Source organism: Megachile rotundata, chromosome 4 (genome assembly GCF_050947335.1).
Source record: "Megachile rotundata isolate GNS110a chromosome 4, iyMegRotu1, whole genome shotgun sequence".
NCBI classification, from domain to species: domain Eukaryota; kingdom Metazoa; phylum Arthropoda; class Insecta; order Hymenoptera; family Megachilidae; genus Megachile; species Megachile rotundata.
In genome coordinates, this window is record NC_134986.1 from 12,868,134 (window position 1) to 12,891,549 (window position 23,416).

General features: G+C 37.9%; 1 protein-coding gene across 3 annotated transcripts in view; it reads left to right on the plus strand.

Annotated features, from left to right (window-relative positions):
- Positions 1-23,416, plus strand: part of N (neurogenic locus Notch protein) — a 282,796-nt gene that overhangs the window by 194,751 nt on the left and 64,629 nt on the right. For all 3 annotated transcript variants that reach the window (XM_012289665.2, XM_076531387.1, XM_012289668.2), the window contains one exon: positions 2,725-2,907. In XM_012289665.2, the coding sequence (XP_012145055.1) occupies positions 2,725-2,907 (183 nt within the window). The remainder of the gene's footprint in view (positions 1-2,724; positions 2,908-23,416) is intronic.

Sequence of the window (23,416 nt, forward strand, 5' to 3'; positions counted from 1 at the left end):
TATTTTATATTGTATATTTTGTATTTTGTATTTTATATTTTATATCTTGTATTTTATATTTTATATTTTATATTTCGTATTTTATATCTTGTATTTTATATTTTATATTTTATATTTCATATTTTATATTTCATGTTCTATATCTTATATTTTATATTTTATATTTTACATTTTACATTCTACATTTTACATTTTACATTTTATAGATCCTATAACGTGTTATAAATTTTTATACTTTGCTCAGGAATATACACAATGATTAATAGCAAACGACACGAATTTTCGAAATTTTTTAATATAAAGAAAAATATTTATGTGACACGACGAAAGATTATAAACGAACCATTTTTAATATCTCGAATATTAAAGATTCCTAAATAGGAAGAAGCTCATACGAGAGCCGGTCGAGTGGAACACGACACCGTGTGATTTTCAAGATTCTTTCATTCCCCATCAAGCACTTTCTCTTGCCCATCGGCACTCGAAACGAAAAACAAACTGTACTCGCTATACGAAGCATATAATTCGCATAAAACCACCTGGTTTGCCTCTATTCTAATCTAACTATGTTGGATCACGCAGAGATATGGACAGCCAGTGGATTCCTTTGGTCATGGCGTTGGATTTCTGAATTGTTAGAATATTCAAATTTATATATTCTATCATTTCTTTTATATATTTTGAGGTTCATGAGTTATTAGATTTCAACACTTTTTTATTTACAAGTTCTTGGATTTTATACATTTGCATATTACTGAGTGTCCAAATCCTTAAATTTCCTAATTCTCAAATTACCAAATTTTTAAATGGCCAAATTCTCAAATTCCCAAATCCTTAAGTTTAGAAATTGTCAAATTGCCAAACTTTCAAATTTCCAAATCTCTAAGTCTTCAGGTTGTCAAATTGCCAAATTCTCAAATTTCCTAATTCTCAAATTACCAAATTTCTAAATGGCCAAACTCTCAAATTCCCAAATCTCTAAGTCTCCAAAGTGTCAAATTGCCAAATTCTCAAATTTCCTAATTCTTAAATTACCAAATCCTCAAATTACCAAATTCTCAAACTCCCAAATTCTTAAATTCCCAAATCTCCAAATCCTTAAACCTCCCGATACCAATGTCTCCAAATCCCCTATTCCCCAAATGTCCAAATCTCTAAATCATCCCATTCCCAAATCACTAAATCCCTAAATCCCCCAATTCACAAATGTCCAAATCCCTAAATCCCCTAATTCACAAATGTCCAAATCCCTAAATCCCCTAATTCACAAATGTCCAAATCCCTAAGTCCCCCAATTCACAAATTTCCAAATCCCTAAATCCCCCAATTTCCAAATCTCCAAATTCCTAAGTCCTCAGCTTCCCAAATGTCAAATCCCAGAATCCTCCAAGTTCCCAAAATTGCACTACCTGAAATTCCCAAACTTCTAAATTTCCAAATCTCCAAATCCCCAAATTCCCAAACTTCCAAATTTCCAAATCTCCAAATCCCCAAAAGTGCAACTCACCTTCAAACCCCAAAACCTCTGAAAATCCATACCTATACGATCCCTAATGAACCGTTCGTTCCCCGAGCATCTGACAGCTGACAGCCGTAATTATCTTATTGCAATTAGCGTAACTCCGCGAAAACGGTGCCCATGAAATGGATTCTTGTCCAGGGATGTTGGCACACGGTACCCCTGGAATCTGTACTGCAGCTTCCTTCTTATGGTCGTCGTGTCTGTTCAACTTCTCTTCTTCCCCTAATGGCGACTCCTCTAAAAAGCGCGGCTAAGTTGGCCAATTAAGGCTCACTATCGTGCATGTGTCGCATCCCACGGGGGATGCACCTGCATGCTGCACTTCGACTAGAGCATGGCTATTAATTATTATGCACCACGTGTTCACCGGTTTGCGGCTGTTTTAATTATCGATCCTTGCACGACCGCTCTAAAGGGGCTTTCTTCCTGGCTAAGCGGAGATCGGGTCTCCGCTATTTTCTGCTTGTTCTGCTGTATCTGATCAGTTTTTAGCAAACAATGGTAGACTTCTTGACTTTGGGCCGAAAAAGTTCGAATGGTTGTGGGTGAAAGGACGTTGGTGGAATTTTTATGATTTTCGATGGTGGAGACATTTTTATTAGATATTTTATTTGGTTGCGAATTTGTTAGATGTTATAATTCATAAAGTGAAGGAAGAATACGGAATTTAATGTGGATGAAGGATAGTGAAAATTGAAAGGTTTTGAGGGGGTAGAAGACTACATGTTTCATTGTATTCAGATTATTATACCTGCTATTAATATTCTTATTACTGTAGCACACTTGCTGCTATTGTTAGTCATTCTTATACTATACTGTATACACTGTATATACTTATTCTATACTTATACATATACTATAAATTACATCATTTACCCTATATGCATCTCTAGTACATCATTTTTACTATTTACATTACTACTCCACCTTAATGTAACTCACTGTCGATCTCACTGTCTCAAACTAAGTCCGCTTTATTCATACCAAAAAATGAATACACTCTCGAGAAAGTTTACTATCCAAATACATCATCTATCTACCAATGAGTACGATTTAAATAAAATTGAAAAGAATGTCTAAATCCCCATTTTAACAATGTTTAAAGTGATATCAAATTTAAACAAGCTGAATACATATTTTGAATTGCAGTTTAAAGGCTATATAATATTTATAATCTGACGATTTATTGTTGCATTTTTCAGGATCCCCATGCGAACACGACGGTATCTGTGTGAACACACCCGGTTCGTTCGCATGTAATTGCACACAAGGATTCACTGGACCCAGATGCGAAACGAACGTGAACGAGTGCGAATCCCACCCTTGTCAGAACGATGGTTCCTGTCTCGATGATCCTGGGACGTTCCGGTGTGTCTGCATGCCTGGTGAGTTAGCTTTTTCTATTTTTCGAAATCGACATCTTTGAACGGAAATATCGTTCATAATTATCGCGAGCGTAGTTGTAACACGAATAGTTGTGAATAGTGACTTTTGTTGAGATGTTTGGAGAATTGGAGATTTGGGGAATTTTAGGGAGTAGGATTTTCAAATATTGGAATTTTGGAATTTGGAAAATTTTAAATTTGGGAAATTTGGAATTTGGGAAATGTAGAAATTGGGGAATTTGGAATTTGGGGAATTTGGAATTTGGGGAATTTGGAATTTGGGGAATTTGGAATTTGGGGAATTTGGAATTTGGGGAATTTGGAATTTGGGGAATTTGGAGAATTTGTAATTTGGGAAATTTGGAATTTGGGAAATGTAGAAATTGGGGAATTTGGAATTTGGGGAATTTGGAATTTGGGGAATTTGGAATTGGGAAAATTTGGAATTTAGGAAATGTGGAATTTGGGGAATTCGGAATTTGAGAAATTTGGAATTGGAAGAATTTGAAATTTGGGAAATTTGGAATTTGGGGAGTTTGGAATTGGGAGAATTTGGAATTTAGAAAATGTGGAATTTGGGGAATTTGGAATTTGAGAAATTTGGAATTGGAAGAATTCGAAATTTGGGAAATTTGGAATTTGTGGTGTTTGGAATTGGGAGAATTTGGAATTTGGAAAAACAGAAATTTGGGAGATTAGAAATTTAGAAATGACGGAATTTGGAAAATTGAGAATTTGGTAAATTAGGAGTTCAGAAATTACTCAAATCGCTCAATTCCTTTTGAAACCTTAATCACCAACCGATCTCGAATTTCCTTCTCCAACATCTCTCGCGATCAAAGTTCCGATCGCGTTTTCGCGGAAAAGCTAGCGGTTGGCGCGAACTCGCCACGCTTCGCGAGCGCAGCGAAATCAAGATCCCACGTGTACGATAGCAAGGAACTCGCGAGTTCTCCGGTAACTTCTGGCCGGTGTTGCGGTGTCGTCGGTAAATTCCTCGGAGATGACAGGGCCACGGTTTGCATTATCTGATGGCAGCAGCCGCGGAAGGATGTCAGCCAGTAACTCGTTCCCTCTTTTAACGCGGTTCGAGACGCGTAAGTCAACCTTAATTGTTTGACACGGCGTACGCCCGTCTTCCTCACTAACCGGCCTTCTAAGGGCCTAGCATAGAGCCTCCAATCCGAGATTCTGCCGATCGATAACCGATATAATCGGAGAATGAGCGAGCACGCTCGATATCGCTGGGAATCGCGTAAACGCCTTGGAAACCTTCGCAGATTCTCATGGCACGGATCTTGCTCGATGGTGCAGGAAATTATTGACATAAATCCATTTTTGATGGTGCAAATAACACTTGATGAATTTGAGTATGAAATTTAAGTATCATTATAGGATTGTTAAAGGGGGAAAATTATTTTGCACTTAATGTGTCCCAATATGAATTTGAAATAAATGATATACATTATATTTCCACATAGCGATTTTTGAAAACATATGTTATGTGTGAAATTTTCACATGTGAGACACCATATGTGATGCAAGTTAAATGAACATGTTTTCAGTAAGAAATTAGTCGAAGTGAATAAGAATTTGAAATAAATGATATACTTTATCATTCCGCATAGCGATTTTTGAAAACATATATCATGTGTGAAATTTTTACATGTGAGACACCATATGTGATGCAAATTAAATGAACATGTTTTCAGTAAAAAATCAGTCGAAGTCAATAAAAATTTGAGATAAATGGTATACTTTATCATTCCACATAGTGATTTTTGGAAACATATTTCATGTGTGAAATTTTCACATGTGAGACACCATATGTGATGCAAATTAAATGAACATGTTTTCAGTAAAAAATCAGTCGAAGTCAATAAAAATTTGAGATAAATGGTATACTTTATCATTCCACATAGTGATTTTTGGAAACATATTTCATGTGTGAAATTTTCACATGTGAGACACCATATGTGATGCAAGTTAAATGAACTTGTTTTCAGTAAAAACTCAGTCGAAGTCGTTTGATTATAAACAGATATGATTATAATATTCGACTACATGTAAAATGAATGATGACCGAAATTGAGGTGCATCGCAAGACTCGCATTTAGCAAATTGCAGAGGGAAACCAGTTTCGAACAGTTTCGATTTCAATAATTCAAACGTTTCGACAGCGTTCGTCGTTGAAGCTCACCTACTCCCATTTAGTAACATCACGATATCCCTGGGGCAGCACAATTCCACGATACAATTCCTCGCGCAGAGTTCTATGGTATACCATTCAAATCACCCCGTAGAATTACCATTCCCGTGCCTCGTCCCTTGGCACAAGAACAGAACGTTCTCGCAAGCGTTCTCTCGCAACAAATAGAGCGTTAAGATCGAACGCGAATCGAGTTCGAAACGCCGGCCATCGATTACGACCGTTCGAACGTTATTTCCCCGTCTCTTTATTCCCCGTTCCCTTCTTCCTTTCTTCCCGCCGCGGAGTCTCGATTTATGGCCGCGATTTACAATTCGCGCGACCTTTGCCGCGCCACGATGCAACATCGTCGTCGCCGTCGGTCTCCTCCCCATTGGCGTAGCTAGAATCCCTAACATCAATAATACTGTTCTTAGACACCGGGTTTGAGCGAATGGTTTGAGGTTTATACGTTTCAAGTTTAGAAGTTTGAGGAGTTTGAAAATAAGGGATTACAAGAAATTTGGAAATTGAAAATGCAGAATTAAGATGTTAAGAATTGGGAATTCAATATTGGGAGTTTGATACTTTGGTAATAGTGGAATTTTGAAGTTTCAATATTGAGATGCGGAAATTTGAGATTTAAAAATTTCAAACATTGGAAATTCTTGTAATTGGAAATTCTGGACAATTTGGAAAATGGCATTGGGTATTTGGAAGTGGAAATTTGGGGAATCCGAAATTTCAAAAATTTGGAATCTTGAGGATTGGTGATTGTGAGAATTGAGAAGTGGAAATTGTGGAATTTTGAAAATTGTGAGAATTCGGAATTCTGGAATTAGGAATTGTGACATTGGGAATTGTGGAATTGCTAAATGTGGAATTGGGAATTGTGGAATTCAGAATTCTGGAATTAGGAATTGTGGAATTGGGAGTTGTGGGAATTGAGAATCCTGGAATTGGGAGTTGTGGGAATTAGGAACCTTGGAATTGAGAGTTGTCGGAATTGGGAATCTTGGAATTGCCAAACGTGGAATTGTCTATTGTGGAATTAGGAATTATGGAATAGGGAATCTTGGAATTGCTTACTATGGAATTGGGAATTATGGAATTGCTTATTGTGGAGTTGGAAATTGTGGAATAGGGAATCTTGGAATTGCTTACTATGGAATTGGGAATTGTGAGAAATTGAGGAATAAAAATGTTTCGATATTAAAAAATTTTTAAATTCTGCAACAAAAATTCATATAGTGCCTCTACCCACATCTTGCAAGATTACCTGTCTGCGAGTTACGCCAATGTCCCTCCTCAAACGTCGTTGTTACGCCCCGATGTGCACGCCATTTAACGAATATTCGCCGACACGATAAATGGCATGGTCAGCGACGAAACATGTCGAGCAATTAAGGAAACACGTCTGACATCCCGTCTCGGAGATCCGGGAAAGCCTTTAAATTCTTTTTTCTATAAAACTTTCCACGATTAATGTTTCTCAACGTGACAGCGCCTTTTTGATTTTCTTACGCGCTTGACATTCTTTCTGCATATTTCTCCCGCATATTTTTCCGTTACCGTAGTTATCATTCAATTTTTTTTTCGAAGTTTCATTTACGTATACGGCTGCCAGATTCTGAATTTAATTCGTCGTCTTATTAACTCGATTCGCTCCCTCCCGTTTCGATCCTCGCCAGACGAATTTCTCGAGGAAGATGGACACGGTCCAACCGGTTTCGAAAAGCAACCAAGAAAAGAGGACGCGAGCAAGATTAAATTATTGTCGCCGGCGACGTTTGGTGTCTTGTTTTATCCGAACCCCGCTGAGCCCTCGCTTCCTGACGATCTCGTCTCCTGCTGAAATTTCACGAACCGTCGCTTGATTATGTAAAAACTGACAGATTTCATTTGACCGGGTTTCTCGAGGCGTAAAGCCTCGCCGGATAATTATGTTCGATGATTGTTTCTTGCGGAAAATAATTACTTACTTATCATTCCTCATTTGCTCGTGCTTTGACAGCAGCTTTATGAAAGGATTTTCGAAAGTTTCATTACATCTTTCTACCTCGAATTTTTTAATTAATGTTTCTTCTTTAAGTAGATTGTCGTCCCTTTCTCCTAAATACGAGAGTTAGGAATTTTATACATTTTTTAATTTTAGAATTTTCAAATTTTTGATATTTTTTTACGAATCTGACTTGTGACGCATTCTTCGGCTGTGATCAATTTTGCTGGAACTTTTAACACACTTTATGTTTGAATTCAAGTCCATTTACATAGTCAATGATTGTATATCACATTGATATGTTATTTCACCTTTCTTTGTCTGACTTAGTATTGTAGCTGTGTTTAGTTACTTCTGAAGCACCTGACGCGCTATAAATGAATTATAATGCAAAGATTTAAGACTTTGAATCTTCACATTCCCAAAATGTTCATAATTAAAAATTTTCAAAAGCCTCAATCTTAAAATTCTGACTCGAGCTCCCAAAATACCGAAGCTGAAATTCCCACATATCGAAATCTCCAGCCGTATAATCGAGCGCGCGATAAGAATCGCATGGCGTCCCAAAAGTGGCCTAACTACCCGAAAGTAGCCGAAAGCTTGGCATTAAATGTCCACAGTGTGCCGCGAAACCGGGAATCTTTCGCCCCTTCGAGACGTTATTTGCATAATTTATTCCTCCGCAGAGGACCAGGTCGCAAATATAATAAGTACCGTAGCTGGTTGGAAAACAGGGTGGACAATAATATTCGTATACAGAAGGACTAAAAAGATGGTCGCATATTGGGAGGTGGAATGGAGCTAGAGCGACGAACAATCGAGGGGAGATCGAAGGGGACGAAGGGGGTTAGAGGATCGAAAAGGTAGAGCAGATTCGAAGGGCCCCGAAAAGTTGGCGAGCAAAAAATGAGAGACGAGCCGAAAGGGTCCTGGAAGGTAGGAAAAGGGTGAAGAGGAGGAAGGGGGCAACGAGTAAAATATGATAGCGAGATTCGCGAAATATGAGACCGAAACGAAGGGGATCCTTTTGCCCGGAGCCCCCAGTACGGGCACAAAGGCTTATCTTGTCCCTGGACTGGCCAACCGTGCCGCCATTTTGGTACTCCACCTTCGTTTTCTTCTTCTTCTTTGGTCTCTCTCTGAAACTCGTCTCTTTTTCCTGCTGTTGTTTCGAGGCTTCGTCGTCGGCCCGTTTGCCACGATTTCCTTTCTTGTCGGGACCTGCTGTCCCGTAAAAGGATCCGCTAAATAGCGCTAAGCGGTTCGAGGAAAGAGGATACTCGAGCATTCAGGATTTCGCACAAGCGCGGGTGCACCGCCATCTTACAGCGCTCTTTGTAATTGCTCGCTGTAATGAGATCCGTTTTTTGCGATCACGAATCCTTTGCCAAAACCACGATTCGATGAAACACGATGCGTGAAACGATTACTGGATCACCTGACTGATCGTTTACGAATTTGGTCGTTTTGAAATTTCATTTGATAGAATTTAAGGATTTGATCGTTTGGCCATTTGGAATTTTCAGAATTTAGAAGTTGATGTTTGAATTCCACAATTTTCAATTCCTACAATTTCCAATACCCACAATTTACAATTCACAATCCCCAATTCCTAAGACCCACTTTTCCCAAGTATTCACAACTCCCAATTCCACAATTCCGAGTTCTCACAACTCCCAATTCCATAATTCCGAGTTCTCACAATTCCCAATTCCACAATTCCCCATTCTCATAATTCTCAGTTCCCACAATTCCCAATTCCACTATTTCCAATTCTCACAATTCCTAATTCCACAATTCTCAATTTCACGATTAGCAATTCCACAATTCCCAGGTTCCAAAATTCTCAATTCCACATTTAGCAATTCCAAGATTCCCAATTCCCAATTCTACAATTCCTACTTCCACAATTCCCAACTCCACAATTTACCATTTCAGGTAATTACTCTAAGCACTGTTCTAAGTTCTGCAATTTCCAATTTTCACAATGAAAATATTGGACCTTTGGGAACTTAGAAATTGATGAATTTGTAATGTGAGTACTTGAAAATTCAGGAACTGGGCTTTCATCATTTGGAAATTTAGAAGTTTGATAATCGACAATGTGAGAATCTGGACATTCATTAATTTAAAAACATGAAGGTCTAAAAATCTTAAAGTTTGAAAAATACGAAAGAAAATTTTCTCCAGCTAAAAATTGTCATTGATTACATTCATTTACAATTTATCATTTCTTGAAATAATTTCACGAAACATGTCATCAATTTGCGAAGTCAGCAATACAGAATTGAGTAGTAGCTATTGTGTTTTAATCGATACATTCGATCGTCATCGAATGAATCGTCAGACATTTAAATCGATGAAAGTCAGACGTGAATCACAGGCATCCTTTCGCCGATGTGTATAGTTGCTACCTGACCACAATGATGATATAAAGGTGGCATCGCACGAAAGCTGCCATAGATCGTCCCGATCAGCGGTCCAACAAAAGGCGAAACAATGTTATCTACGACGCCATCTTCTCAGGTGTACGTCCAGGTGTTCACACGGAACGGGAATCCGCAACTTACTATGTCCAGCACTCTTCCTGAACTGTCGCTGAAATAGTACTTGATATATCAAATTTCGCAGGGCGTTATTGAATTTCAACGAAATTTCCATTTATGCATGGGTCGTGTCCGATATATCTGTATGCAAATTGGAAGGCGTGACGGTGCATGTGGAAGGTGTGGGAAAAGGGGTTCGCTAATTTTCACTGTTTTTTTTTTAATACTTAGGTTCATAAGAGATATCTGATAGCTTTCAAGGTGCCTAGATTTTTAGGTTTAGGGATTTTGAGATTTGGGGATTTGGAGATTTGGAGGTTTGGAAATTTGGACATTTGGGGATTTTTAGATTTGGAGATTTGGGGATTTGGAGATTTGGAGATTTGGAGATTTGGAAATTTGGACATTTGGGGATTTTTAGATTTGGAGGTTTGGAGGTTTGGAGGTTTGGAGATTTGTAGATTTGGAGGTTGGAGGTTTAGAGATTTGGAGATTTTTAGATTTTTAGATTAGGAGATTTGGAGATTTTTAGATTTTTAGATTTTTAGATTTTTAGATTTTTAGATTTTTAGATTTGGGGATTTGGAGATTTTTAGATTTCTAGGTTTTCTGATTTCTAAATTTTGAGATTTCTAGTGTTTTTGATTTTTAGATTTTTAGATTTCTAGATTCTTTGATTAACAAATTCCTACATTCGCAAAAACTCCATTCAGAGATTCCTAGATTCCTAGGTTCTCAGATTCCTGGACTCATACATTCCTAAGTACCTAGATTCCTCGATTTCTACATTTCTATTTCCTACATTCCTAAAAGCATACATTCACAGTTTCCTACGTTCCCACATTTCTACTTGCACAAGTCCCTAATCTCAAAAATCCAAAACTTCCTTTAAATCATGAAATTAAAACTTTATAGAAAAAGTCATTCAGTCACTCATTTATCAAACATTGAACAATTGGTCTCTGCATAATTTCCATTACTGATTCGTTCAGCATCAATGTTTTCATAGAAGAAGCGAGCGCAGCAGATATCTCAATATTCCGTTGAGGAGTAAGAATAAAGCGAGCCTTATAACGCCGTCGAGCGTTATACAAACACGCTCGCGAGAAGCTCCTCGTCTTCAGGGCGCATAACACGCGCGTCTATGATACATTACTGAAGATGTAGATTGCGTGTAGCATAATCCAGCAGCCTTGCATTGTCCACGCTGGACAATGGCCGGCGGTATTCTGTTAGCCCTTATTCGACTTCCCCCTTCTGCTTTCCTTTCTTCAGCCTCTGCTCGCTTCTGCGAGCTACTAGACTGCACGTAGAAAATCTTCAACGAAGAATCAGCATAGTTATCGCACAATTGCGCCGATTGCAGACAGACCGTGTTCCTCCTTCTTTGTTATCTCAATTCATGGATTTTTTGCGAGAGGAAGACGAATGGGGCTTCGTTGTCGCTCTTCAGCTTCTGTTGATGCTTCTTGCGATTATTTATCGTTGGGCATGTGAATTGTAATTATTCGACTCTTAGCTATTTTTCTAGGATTTTAATGATCACGGTGTTTTCGTATTTATTTTTGTCGAGTGTCTATGATTAATTGAACGATTCCTGACTAGATGTTATTTGGTGAAGAATACTTTTTTGTGGGAATTCGGGAACAATTGAATGACATGATAATCAGTGTGTGAGCTAGAATATTTACTCGGAGACAATAAGTAATAGACTCTGAAAAGATATTTCTTATGTAACTTCTTACGTATCATAAGAAAACTAATTAACACTACCTATTATAACAAAACCCATAAGTAAATATCTTTAACATATCACAATTTTTAATACACTACAATCAATCAGAAAAGTCTCCAACAGAGTCCTATTGCTCTTGTCAATCTGACATATCGCATACACGCAGCAGAATATCGTCGATAGTATACCCTCACGAATAATTTATCAGAACAATACCGATATTATTCTCATCGGTCAAGGAAGCTCGATTGACATATCCCTTCCTGTTCGAGACGCTGCCACGGTTGTGCCAGTCCATTACCCCTTCTTTTCCCTTTATTATAAATTATGCTTTTGTTTCTTCATCGACTGATCCAAGAAACGATCGGTTCGGACAAAGAGGACCCGCACTGTCGAAGAGAAGAAGGCTGAGGGCGACTGTCAAGAATGACGGCACCCTCCGGAGAAAGGAGACGCGAGCATTTATTGTCCGAGAATCGAACCGGTCTCTTGATCGATTTCGCGACTCGATTCTCTTTCTCTTCCATCCTTCTTCCGTTATAGGATCGTGCCAAGAAATATCCCGTCGGGGAAGTTGCATAAATTGAAATGCTGATGATTCGATGCTGGGGGTTGAACGGCGGGGGACAGAAGAGTATCAGTTTTGTGGGTTGAAATTTTAGCAATTTGGGGATGGAAGTTTGGACATTTGGAAAATTTGGGGATGTAGGAGTTTGGATATTTGGGAATTTGGGGATGTAAAAGTTTGGACACTTGCGAATTTGGGGTTGTTGAAGTTTGGACATTTGGGAATGGGGGGATGTAGAAGTTTAGACACTTGGGAATTTGGGGAGGTAGAAATTTGGACACTTGGAAATTTGGGGAGGTAAAAATTTGAACACTTGGAAATTTGGGGAGGTAGAAATTTGAACACTTGGAAATTTGGAGAGGTAGAAATTTGAACACTTGGGAATGGGGGGATGTAGAAGTTTAGACACTTGGGAATTTGGGGAGGTAGAAATTTGGACACTTGGAAATTTGGGGAGGTAGAAATTTGAACACTCGGAAATTTGGAGATGTACAAGTTTGGACACTTGGGAATTGGGGGATGTAGAAGTTTGGACACTTGAGCATTTGGGGATGCAGAAGTTTGGACATTTGAGAATTTGGGGATGTAGAAGTTTCGGGAATTTGGGTATAGAGAAGTTTGGACACTTGGAAATTTGAGGGTGTAGAAGTTTGGACATTTGGGAATTTGATGATATAGAAGTTTGAGCACTTGGGGATTTGATGATATAGAAATTAGCAAATACAAGAATTTGGGATATGTAAATTCATGACCTAAGATCTTGAAGATCTCATAATTTGAAACCCGAGGATTCGAAGTTCAATTTCACTATTTAAAAATTTCAGAATCTAAAGACTTGAAAATTTGATCATTCACAAAACATAAAAGCTTAAAAATTTTAGGATTCGTAGTCTGAACAATTTTCCAGTATAAAAGCTTAACCCCTTATGATTTACTTGTTTGGTGCGTCAGTCAGAACTAATTACAGCTACAATATTAAAATGGACAAGAAAAATGAAAAATGTTATGTCAATATGTTATTATGCAATCTTTGACTATGCAAATTACAATTGGACTTGAACTCCAAATTGAAGTGTATTAAAAATCCGAGTAAAATTGATCACGGCCGAAGTACGAGTGCGTCAGACTCGTCAAAATAATCCAAAGGTTTAAAGATTCTATAATTTAACAATTGTGAATGTATCCATACAACCTGAAAATTTTTGTGAAATAACACAAGGGGTTAACCAGTACGGATCATAAAATAGCACAGCGCCATAAAAAAGACAAAGAGTGAAATATGGTTGCACTCGAAAGAATTCTCAGCACGAGGATTCATGGACAGAGGGAAAAACCGTGTGCACGTTGTGGACTTTTTCGAGCTGTCTCTCTTTTTCCCATTGGTCTAGGCGGACGCAATCAGCGGACGGTGATCTGAACCAATTTAGATGCCGCCTTTCTAGAGCTGCCCGTCCGACTTCTCGTACGCGAGCGACCACGAAGAGAGAGGAGAGATAGGGGCGGATAAGCGGAGGCAGAAACAGAGACTCGCGAGCGCAGATCCGAGCGGATAAAGTCCGCTAGAAGACTTAGCGGGCGTGTTGGGTAAACGTAGATAGAATCTTGCTGGCCCGTCGACGCTTTACCTACCTCTTCGTATTTATGTAAGTGTCCCGCGGGAAGCCACCTACCCCTTCCACCTTGCACCACGTGCAACTTTTGCCGGGATTTCCTGGAATCTTTCCATCTACCCTCGCGAATTGTTCGCGTTTCTCGTAGCTCGTAACACTTTTCAACCCTTATCTCCATTATGAAACCTTTATCTGCTGAGATTCTCCGAGCTTTTTGATGCTTTGTCAGTTTTCAGGAATGTTTTGAGTTAACTGGATGAATGTTCTTGACTTCGTTCTGGATTCGCCAAGGTTGATGTTTTGTCAGATTTCAATATGGGGTCTTTTTCATTCGTGAAGTGGACAGTTCACATTCGGGTTCATCTTTTTATCATATAGCAAAGTTACGAATATTCTTCGACTTTGTTCTCGATTCGGTAAGGTTAATGTTTTGTCAGTTTTCAAGAAAGACCTGTTTGGTTTCTGCACTGAACGATTGACCACATCCGTGGTCGCCTTTTTATTCTTGTACACTGCTAGGTTCTTTAACTTCGTTTGACAGATGGCAAACTTTAAACTTCCTCATGTTTTGTCAGTTTTCGAGAAGATTGTTTTTTATTCTCAAGCTGTACAATCAACCATATCCTCACTTTTTATATATCATACAAAGAATATTCATCAGTTTTGATCGTTCAAATGGTAAACTCCAAGTATTTTAATATTTTATCAGTTTTCAAGAAGATTGTTTTTTGTTCTCAAGCTGTACAGTCAACCTCATCTGCACTTTTCGCACATCACACAAAGAATATTCATCAGATTTGATCGTTCAGATGGTCAACTTCAAGTATTTTAATATTCTGTCAGTTTTCAAGAAGATTGTTTTTTATTCTCAAACTGTACAATCAACCACATCCTCACTTTTCGCACATCACACAAAGAATATTCATCAGCTTTGATCGTTCAGATCAAATCAATTTTCCTGATTTTTCACGAAAGAAGTTCCTTTAATTTTCAGTCCATAAACTTGACTACCTCAGTGCTTTGCACCGACTGCACACAAGTAGCACACGATGTGCGTACGAATACGAAGCGACAAAACACAAAAACCTTTCGAATAAATGAACCTTGCACAAAAAACGAAGACAATATAATTCACAGATGAAGACAAATTAATTGTCAGAAGTTCATCTGTCAGAGTCCGTTGAACAAAATGATTATGTTCGCAAGTAGCAAAAAACGTAACCAATTAACTTGCAATCATTCCACAACCGCTTTCCCCATCTCGGTCGAAACCACCACCACCGAAAGCCGCGTGTGCGCCGCAGGAGCGCACAGTTCCGAAGCAAATAACGCTTTTTCTCGAAGCGAAGGAATCTTTATTTCTCAAGCCGGCAAGAAGAGTCGAATCGGTCCAGTTTACGGCTCGGAAGGACATCAAGAACCGAGGAGTCACGAAGAGGTGGACGGAGAGGAAATACGTTACTCGCGAGGCGTGGTGCGTTGTTCTCGATGGTCATACATCACGAGCAGCATGCGATACGCCTACATGAAAACGCGGCTAAAAACGAGTCCACGGAACTATAACGTCATCCGGGTACCGGACAATTTCAGGAGTGACTGATGTCGCGAAAAAGAAGGCGCGTTAGAGAAAGGCGGGCGCCATGCTGAGCGACAACGCGGCTCGTTAGCAATCAGCTCGCTAAAGGTGGTCGTCCTGCTCGTTCATTTTTCCCGGCTGGTTTCTCTTTGTTTCGTGGCGGACCGTGTTTTCCGACTGTCCCTGTTGGGGATATGTCCTTTACCAGTTTGATGGATACTCGCTGATCAACTCCCCGGGGATACCGAGAATAAGGAATATTCGAAATGTGGCTGCTTCGAATGTTAAAAGAATAAGTTCGAGTCATTCAGTTGCATATTACTGGGATTATAGAGGAATTAACTATGTTGGAGTGAATATTTGAAAAGTTTTTTTAAGGTATAAAATTGAAGACTTTTTATTTGAGACTTAAACGCTGGAAAGGGAAATTGTATATATCATTTTTTTTTATTCTTCTTTTTCATAAGTGTTTTACAACTTGCTTTTATTATTAGACATGTTAATAGGACAATTTATGAGATGGAAAATTTTTAATACACTGTCAGAGATTTTTGAGATAGCTACTTGAAGGTTTGAGAGTGGGAAGAATTTCGAAATTAAAAAATTAGAGAATACAAGAATTGAAAAAGTGAATAACTGAACAATTGGGAAATTGAAAAGTAGAGAAATGGAAGAACTGAAAAATTGAACAAGTGAAGCAGTGAAAGGTGGAAAAATTGAAGAATTGAAAAATTGAGGAATTGAAAAGTTACAAAATTGAATGACTGAGTAATTGTAGAATCTTAGAATTGAAAGATAGAAAAATTGAAAAATTGATGACTTGAAAAATTGAAAAATTAAAGAATTGAAGAATTGAGAAATTGGAAAATTGAAGAATTAAAATTTGGAGAAGTGAAGAATTGATGAATTGAAAAAAATAAAGAATTGAAAAATTGAAGATTTGGAAAATTGAGGAATTGGAAAATTGAAGAACTAAGAAATTAAAGAATTGGAAAATTAAAGAACTGAGAATCTGACGAATTGGAAAATTGAAGAATTAAAAAATTAAAAAACTGACAGACTGAAAAACTACAAAGTTGAAAAATAAAAAAATGAAAAATTGAAAAATGGTATAACTGAAGAATTGAAGAATTGAAAACTCGAAAAACTATATCTCCTATCAAAAAAGCATTACCTCCATTTCTCTGAAATCAGAAAAAGCTACTAAATGCCTGTTTCCATTGACCGTCTCCTATTCGTTGAATCAAACAGTTTAAACATCGGAATCGAGAATATCGCGAGGTCGCATGCGAATGCAGCGTTAAACGTATGTCCCATTCTCCGGGAAGCTGGTTAGCTTTCTGCGCGCTCGCTTTCAAGCCTGGGTCAAATCGGTGACCTGTTCTCACCTGGACGACAGTCCCGGTCGTAAAGCAGAGCCGGTCGCGAATCCAGAACGAATCGAAAGTGCTTTCAACCATTTCTTCGATTTCGTTTCACGTCTGCTTGCATTTGGAGCGGCGCGCCTTCCAGACGTGCTCTCGCGACGATTTCATTTCACTTTGTTCCTTCAACTGGGTTTCTAGGAATACTCTGCCATCAATGGACGGTAATTTCCGGCTGCAAAAGCAATTTCAGACCACTGTTCTTTTATTTGCTTTTGTTGGCTTGTGAACTTAACTTGGTATCTGTAAAAATTAACCTTTTGTTACATTATTTTTTTCAATTTTAAAGAATTAATCCTTTCTTGTGTATTTTTATGATTTGAAAAAATTAGCTCTTTGCTGTTTGATTTTTTCGATTGGATTCCAATAGAAGAATTTAAAATTACCAATGTATAGTGAATTTATAAGTTATAAATAGGGACATGATACATTAAATATTCTACATTTTAAGTAATAGTACATGTAACAAGAATAGATAATTGACAAAATTATTAAATTATTAAAATTATTTTTGTTCCTTGAAAATCTATAGTGAATCGATACTGAAATAATAATCGATGTAGTTCTATAAAATATAAGAAAATTATTTAAAATTCTGATTGTTCCGAATATCTGATAAATTGGACAAAAGGTTAAACATCGAAGCTCGTTATGAGAAACAAGATGTAATACTTATTTTAATGAATACCTTCGGCTATTCGCATAAATGTTCCGTACGATGAATTTAAATTTACAGGTACATTAATTAAGTAACTCGCGGTAGGTCGGAATACCTCTGTTCAGGAGTGATTTTGTAATTCTTCGTTTCATGCAAAGGCTGGTCTCGAGAGAGTAGGTGTCCCCTTTCAACACGGAACCGTGGAATTCATTATCTTTGATACAGGAACGTGATTAAACGCTCTGGTAAAGAGAGACAAATCTTAATTCGATTTAAATTCAAACGATACGACGTTCACGCGAGCGATCGTGAAATTTATTCTTTTTAATATCTATTTAATTGAGTGCTTTTTATTGACTTTACTAGTTTGATACATAAATCTAAATATTTTACGATCATTGATTGATGGACATGTAATTTCAACGCTCATTAGAATTATTTATTTTTTTTTTTTGTTTAAAACTGAAAATCAAAAGACTTTCTTCTTCAAAAGTCAGAGGACAGTCAAAAGGTCTTTTGAAAGTTTTTAGAAATTAATATTTTTATTTATCAAAGTTTATTTTTCTTAAATTTCCAATTTTCTCATTTATATATTTTTCTATTTTTCAATCCCATTATTACTTCACCAAATTCTACCCTCTTTTCTTCTTCATCAACCCTATTTTTTACACATCCAAAAGCCTCATAAACAAAAACGAAAAAATTGCCCTAAAAAAATTGTTACTTCTTACAGTCATCTGCAAATTAATATAAAATCTGTAATAAAACACGTAAAGTATTAAATCCATCAAATTCTGTAGCAACGCTAATTTGTACATAGAAATAGTAAAATTCTGTAAATTCTCGGTACGATTGAGAACAGCCGTATTATGTAACGAAGCGGTTTGCCTCAACATCGCACGGCGGTCCTCTCGCGGAAAAGGTTAACGCATTTGCTAAGAGAAGACGCCCTTAAGCCGGATTCGCACGATAGCGAAGGCGAGGGCGAAACGAGAGGCCGGACACATTGTCCTGTCTCGGGGCGTTATTTATCTCGAACTGTCGCCGAGTTTCTACGCCCATCGTTTCAGTCGAGCGTGCACAGCTCGAAAAAGAATCAGAAGAAGTTATGAAGCCGAGGAAAGAGCGAAAGGATTGTTCCAGCTCGCCTTTAGATCCGTTCGCGTTTTCTATGCTGATTTACATGAATATGGACGCTGTTGCTCGGCAAATTGTTGACATTACTTTGCTTTTCGTTATCGATTTCTTTTATTATCATTTCTTTAGACAGTTTTACTTCTTTACTTCAATTCGTACAATTTTACTTCTTTACTTTCATTTATACAATTTTACTTCTTCACTTCACTTCATACAATTTCATTTTATTATTTCATTTCACTTCATACATATACATTCTTCATAATAGAAATTTATAAAAAGAAAATTAATGTTGAAGCATGTATGTGTGTTCGATGAAACATGTACATATATGTATGTATTGTAAATAGAGTTGTTAAAGACTATTTACATAATTTTTGAATTTAATAGTTTTTTCAACGTGAGTATCTTTTGTTGCGATGTTAATAATAAAATTAAATTTATAAGGTTAATTATATTCATATTTTGCACCATATGTAAAATTGAAGAGCAAGCAAGTTGATTACATATTCACATGTATGATTATTTACATGTTTGTACATATACATACATGTATATTATATGTCACTTACATGTGCGTACATACACATGTATGTATATGTACACACATGTAAGTAATCATACATGTGAATATATGTATATGCATGTATACGTATACATGTATGTATGGGTACATGTATGCATGTGTACGTTTAAAAAATGAATTTCATATAAGCTCTCAGTTCCATTTATTAATTAATGTCACATTATAATTCGTGCATATCGCTATCCAATGGTACGTGTCCCGAAAATTGCGTCTCATCATTCTTCGTTTATGTATTCGGTCCTTTCGATGCGAAACAGATCTCGAGCTCTCGTCATTCGTAGGCCGTAAATCAAATTGAGATTTCAAAGAGGGCCCCGTGGCAACTTGTCGGTGTCATCGAATCGTGTGTCGGATAAGCGGATTGAATTATAAATATGTCGGGTCTGCAAAAATCGAGCATCAGAAAAAAAGGCGAGGAGCGAAGGTGGGTTTTATCGGTGTTCGGGTCTTCGTCGACTTCCGATGCGGCTTAAATCGAACATGGACCACTCGAGATCGAATTCTTCGGCAAGTGACAAGGGTTACGTTAAAAGCTATCCCATAATAAAAAAGCATACAAAACTTCGAAAAGGAAGAAGACGGAAACAAAGAGGCTTATCTTGTAGGTAGCAAAACGAACTCAATATATACTCTCGTGTTTATACGAACTTGTCTATTCGTCAAACGCTCTTTTCTACCGAGCGGACTCGTCATCCTATCTTCGAGGATCTGGGATTGTCTCGATCCTTTTGCGGCCTCGTCACACGTCCGATCTGCCTAACGGTATCCGCCGTTGCCGGCTCATGATATATCGCCCTTCCCGAAGGACACTCATCGACTCGCGTCCTGACAGATATCCAGGATCTTTGAACTCTCCGAGATATCGACAATTGCAACCGCGTGCAAGGAACTTCCGAGTTTTCGAGTCTGTAAATAAACTTCGTGCTGCTACATGAAAACATGATGGAATCTTTTATGTAACAGATATAATGAGATTTACGATAGGGTCGATGCTTAAGGTTTCGTGAAACGTTGTTTCATTCAAACGGCTTTCAATCGAAAATTGTAATTCGTAGCTCCTTGAAATAACTGACGTGATTCTGAATTGTAGTGTAGCTCCTTGAAATAGCTGACGTGATTCTGAATTGTAGTACAGCTCCTTGAAATAGCTGACGGGACTTTGAATAAGATTTCCCTTTGCAAAAATGGGATTTGAAGCTTCGTTTTTGAATTATTAAGGAAAAACACGGATCAATCAGAGCGCGAGGATTACGCATGCGCAGACGCGAGAGCGGCAGCTTCGAATAACGCGTAGTTATCCAACGCGTAGTAATACAGCGTGTGGATATCCAACGCGTAGTAATCTAGCGCGTACATATTCAACACGTAGTAATCCAACGTGTAATAATGCAACGCGTGGTAATTCTAAGCGTAAGAATCTTACGCGTAGTAATCCAGCGTGTGGATATCTAACGTATAGTAATCCAGCGCGTGGATATTCAACGCGTATTAGTCCAACGCGTAGTAATGCAACGCGTGGTAATTCTGAGCGTAGGAATCTAACGCGTGGTAATCTAACGCGTAGTTAACCAACGCGTAGTAATACAACGCATAGTAATACAGCGTGTGGATATCCAACGCGTAGTAATCTAGCGCGTACATATTCAACGCGTAGTAATCCAACGTGTAATAATGCAACACGTGGTAATTCTAAGCGTAGGAATCTAACGCGTAGTAATCCAGCGTGTGGATATCTAACGCATAGTAATCCAGCGCGTGGATATTCAACGCGTATTATTCCAACGTGTAGTAATGCGACGCGTGGTAATTCTAAGCGTAGGAATCTAACGCGTGGTAATCTAACGCGTAGTTAACCAACGCGTAGTAATCCAATGCATAATCCAACGTGTAATAATCCTCGTGCTCTGATTAATCCGTGTTTTTCCTTAACGAATATTTGAAGAATGAATATTTCCTCGATAAACATTGAAAAAGTAAAAAATAAAGTCCAGTCTTATTACCGAAAAAATGTTGTAAGAAAATTGAAGAATATACTGGTGACGCAACGGGGAGTAACGCTTACTTTTTAATTAAGCCCACCGGCGAAATACAAACGGGAGACTTTTACACGCGCCTTTAATGGAAAACGAGAGGAGAGGATGCGAGGACCCATTGAACTTCACCCGGTAATTAACTGCCGCCAATAAAGCGGCGGCTTGTTTCGTCGTTCAAATTAATTTCCTCGGCGCGATAACGACAGCTCCTCTGCCCGTTTCGTCTCTGATCGATCGACCGGCGCGTTGATAGGTTTTTTGCGCGATTCCTTCGCGAATTTAACGAACACCGGGAAGAAACGGCACCTGTGCGGAACAATCTTTTCATTGCCGCTTTTATCGGTGGAAACGCTCGATTGCCGTTTCGCAAACGCATCGAAATATCCACCAATCGCTCTCCGAATTAACGCGTTGATTATTATCGGGTCACCCGATGACTTGCACCGTATGTTCAATATAATCGGATGATTATGAAAAACGTAAGAGAAATTTGTGAAAGTATTACTACCGTATCGATAATACAAGAATCGTCTCATTATATCGCTTTGCGTGGACTTTTGTGCACACTAATGCTTTTTGCACCGTGGAAAAACGTGAACGGAGATCCTGCACCGTAGGAAGGCTACTTGGGTATCGAGATGACTTTTTGTTCGATTGAATACGTTGCTTATTGTAGAATTCTATGCTTCTATAGCGGACGGCGATATAATGAGAGTTCATTGTGAGATCGGAATTCAAGTGTCTATGCATCGGCCAATCTGTAGATTATTAAACTTCGTTTCTGAATTTCATTATAAAGTTGAATTTCTCAATTTCATTATAAACTTGGACTTTTTTAATTTCGTTATAAATAAATGACATTTCTGAACTGAGAAAGATTCCTATATTTCTAAGTAATTATATTTATTCCCCAAATTCCCCAAATTTCAAATTTCGCAAATTCCAAATTTCCCAAATTCCAAATTCTCCAAATTCCAAATTCCCCAAATTCCATATTCTCCAAATTCCAAATTTCTCAAATTCCAATTCTCCCAAATTCCAATTTTCCCAAATTCCAAATTCCCCAAATTCCAATTCTTCCAAATTCCAATTCCCCCAAATTCCAAATTTACCAAATTCCAATTTTCCCAAATTCCAATTCTCCCAAATTCCAATTCCCCCAAATTCCAAATTTACCAAATTCCAATTTTCCCAAATTCCAAATTCCCCAAATTCCAAATTTCCTAAATTCCAATTCCCCCAAATTCCAATTCCTCCCAAGTTCCAAATTTCCCAAATTCCAAATTCCCCAAATTCCAATTCCCCCAAATTCCAATTCCTCCCAAATTCCAATTTTCCCAAATTCCAAATTTCCCAAATTCCAAATTCTCCAAATTCCAAATTTCCCAAATTCCAATTTTCCCAAATTCCAATTTTCCCAAATTCCAAATTCCCTAAATTCCAAATTCCCCAAATTCCTCATATTTCAAATCTATAGAATCTACAGTCCCAAATTCCCCATATTACCAAATTCCTACATCACCAAATGCCTAAACTTACAAACCACATTTCATACTTCCTAAATTCCCAAATTTTGCAAAACCCCATATCCCAAAAAATTCCTAACCCACCCCAATTTTTGTACATTCAAAAGTCCCTAAAATATAACAGACGTCACTCCTCTTCCACATTTGGTCTCGACTATACTAGACATCACTACTAATCTCAGACTCAAAGTGTAACCATCTGTAATGACTGTTCTTTGTCGGATCTTTCAAGGTTGTTTCTCCTTGCCGATCGATTTTCTTAGGATCACTACTGTCGATCAACTTCACCGTTCGTTTCATTCGATTTGTCGAACCAATCGTTCTCCCGTTTTTTCCCCTCATTCCCGGTACAACTGATCCATTCCTGGCTTAATGGCGAGCCTGCAGTAACGAGAGCAAACGTAGAACCAGAATCGAAGGTGTAAGGATCGTGTAACGCCCTCTCTCCCCGTAGTCTCTCTTTGCCTTGGTCGCTGTTTCGATCTACTGGAACATGTTTCATTACTCACCTCGTTACCGTAAAACAATAATAGAATTCCTTCTGTTTCGATTTTCCAATCGAGGATACTATTCTAAAGTCTACGAACTAAAGGGTACGAAAATGGAAATCGGCTGAGAGCCTTTTGCTTTGATTTGTTGCGCCAATTAAGCAACATAGCTTTTAAAATTGCTAATTGATGCAGATTTGAAGTAGCTGGAGAGGTTGGAGGTCGAAGGATTCGAGGATTATTTTAGAGTTGATTTACTGGAGTTAACTGTATTTATTAATTTATTTAAGGATTTAGTAGTTTTTATTGCATCTTTGTATTTATACTGAAGATATTATTTGCTTATTTCAATTGTTATATGATTGATTAATTCTTCCATGTAATTTTAAGAATTGGTACATTCTTAAATAGATTAATAAATTCAATGCAATAAAT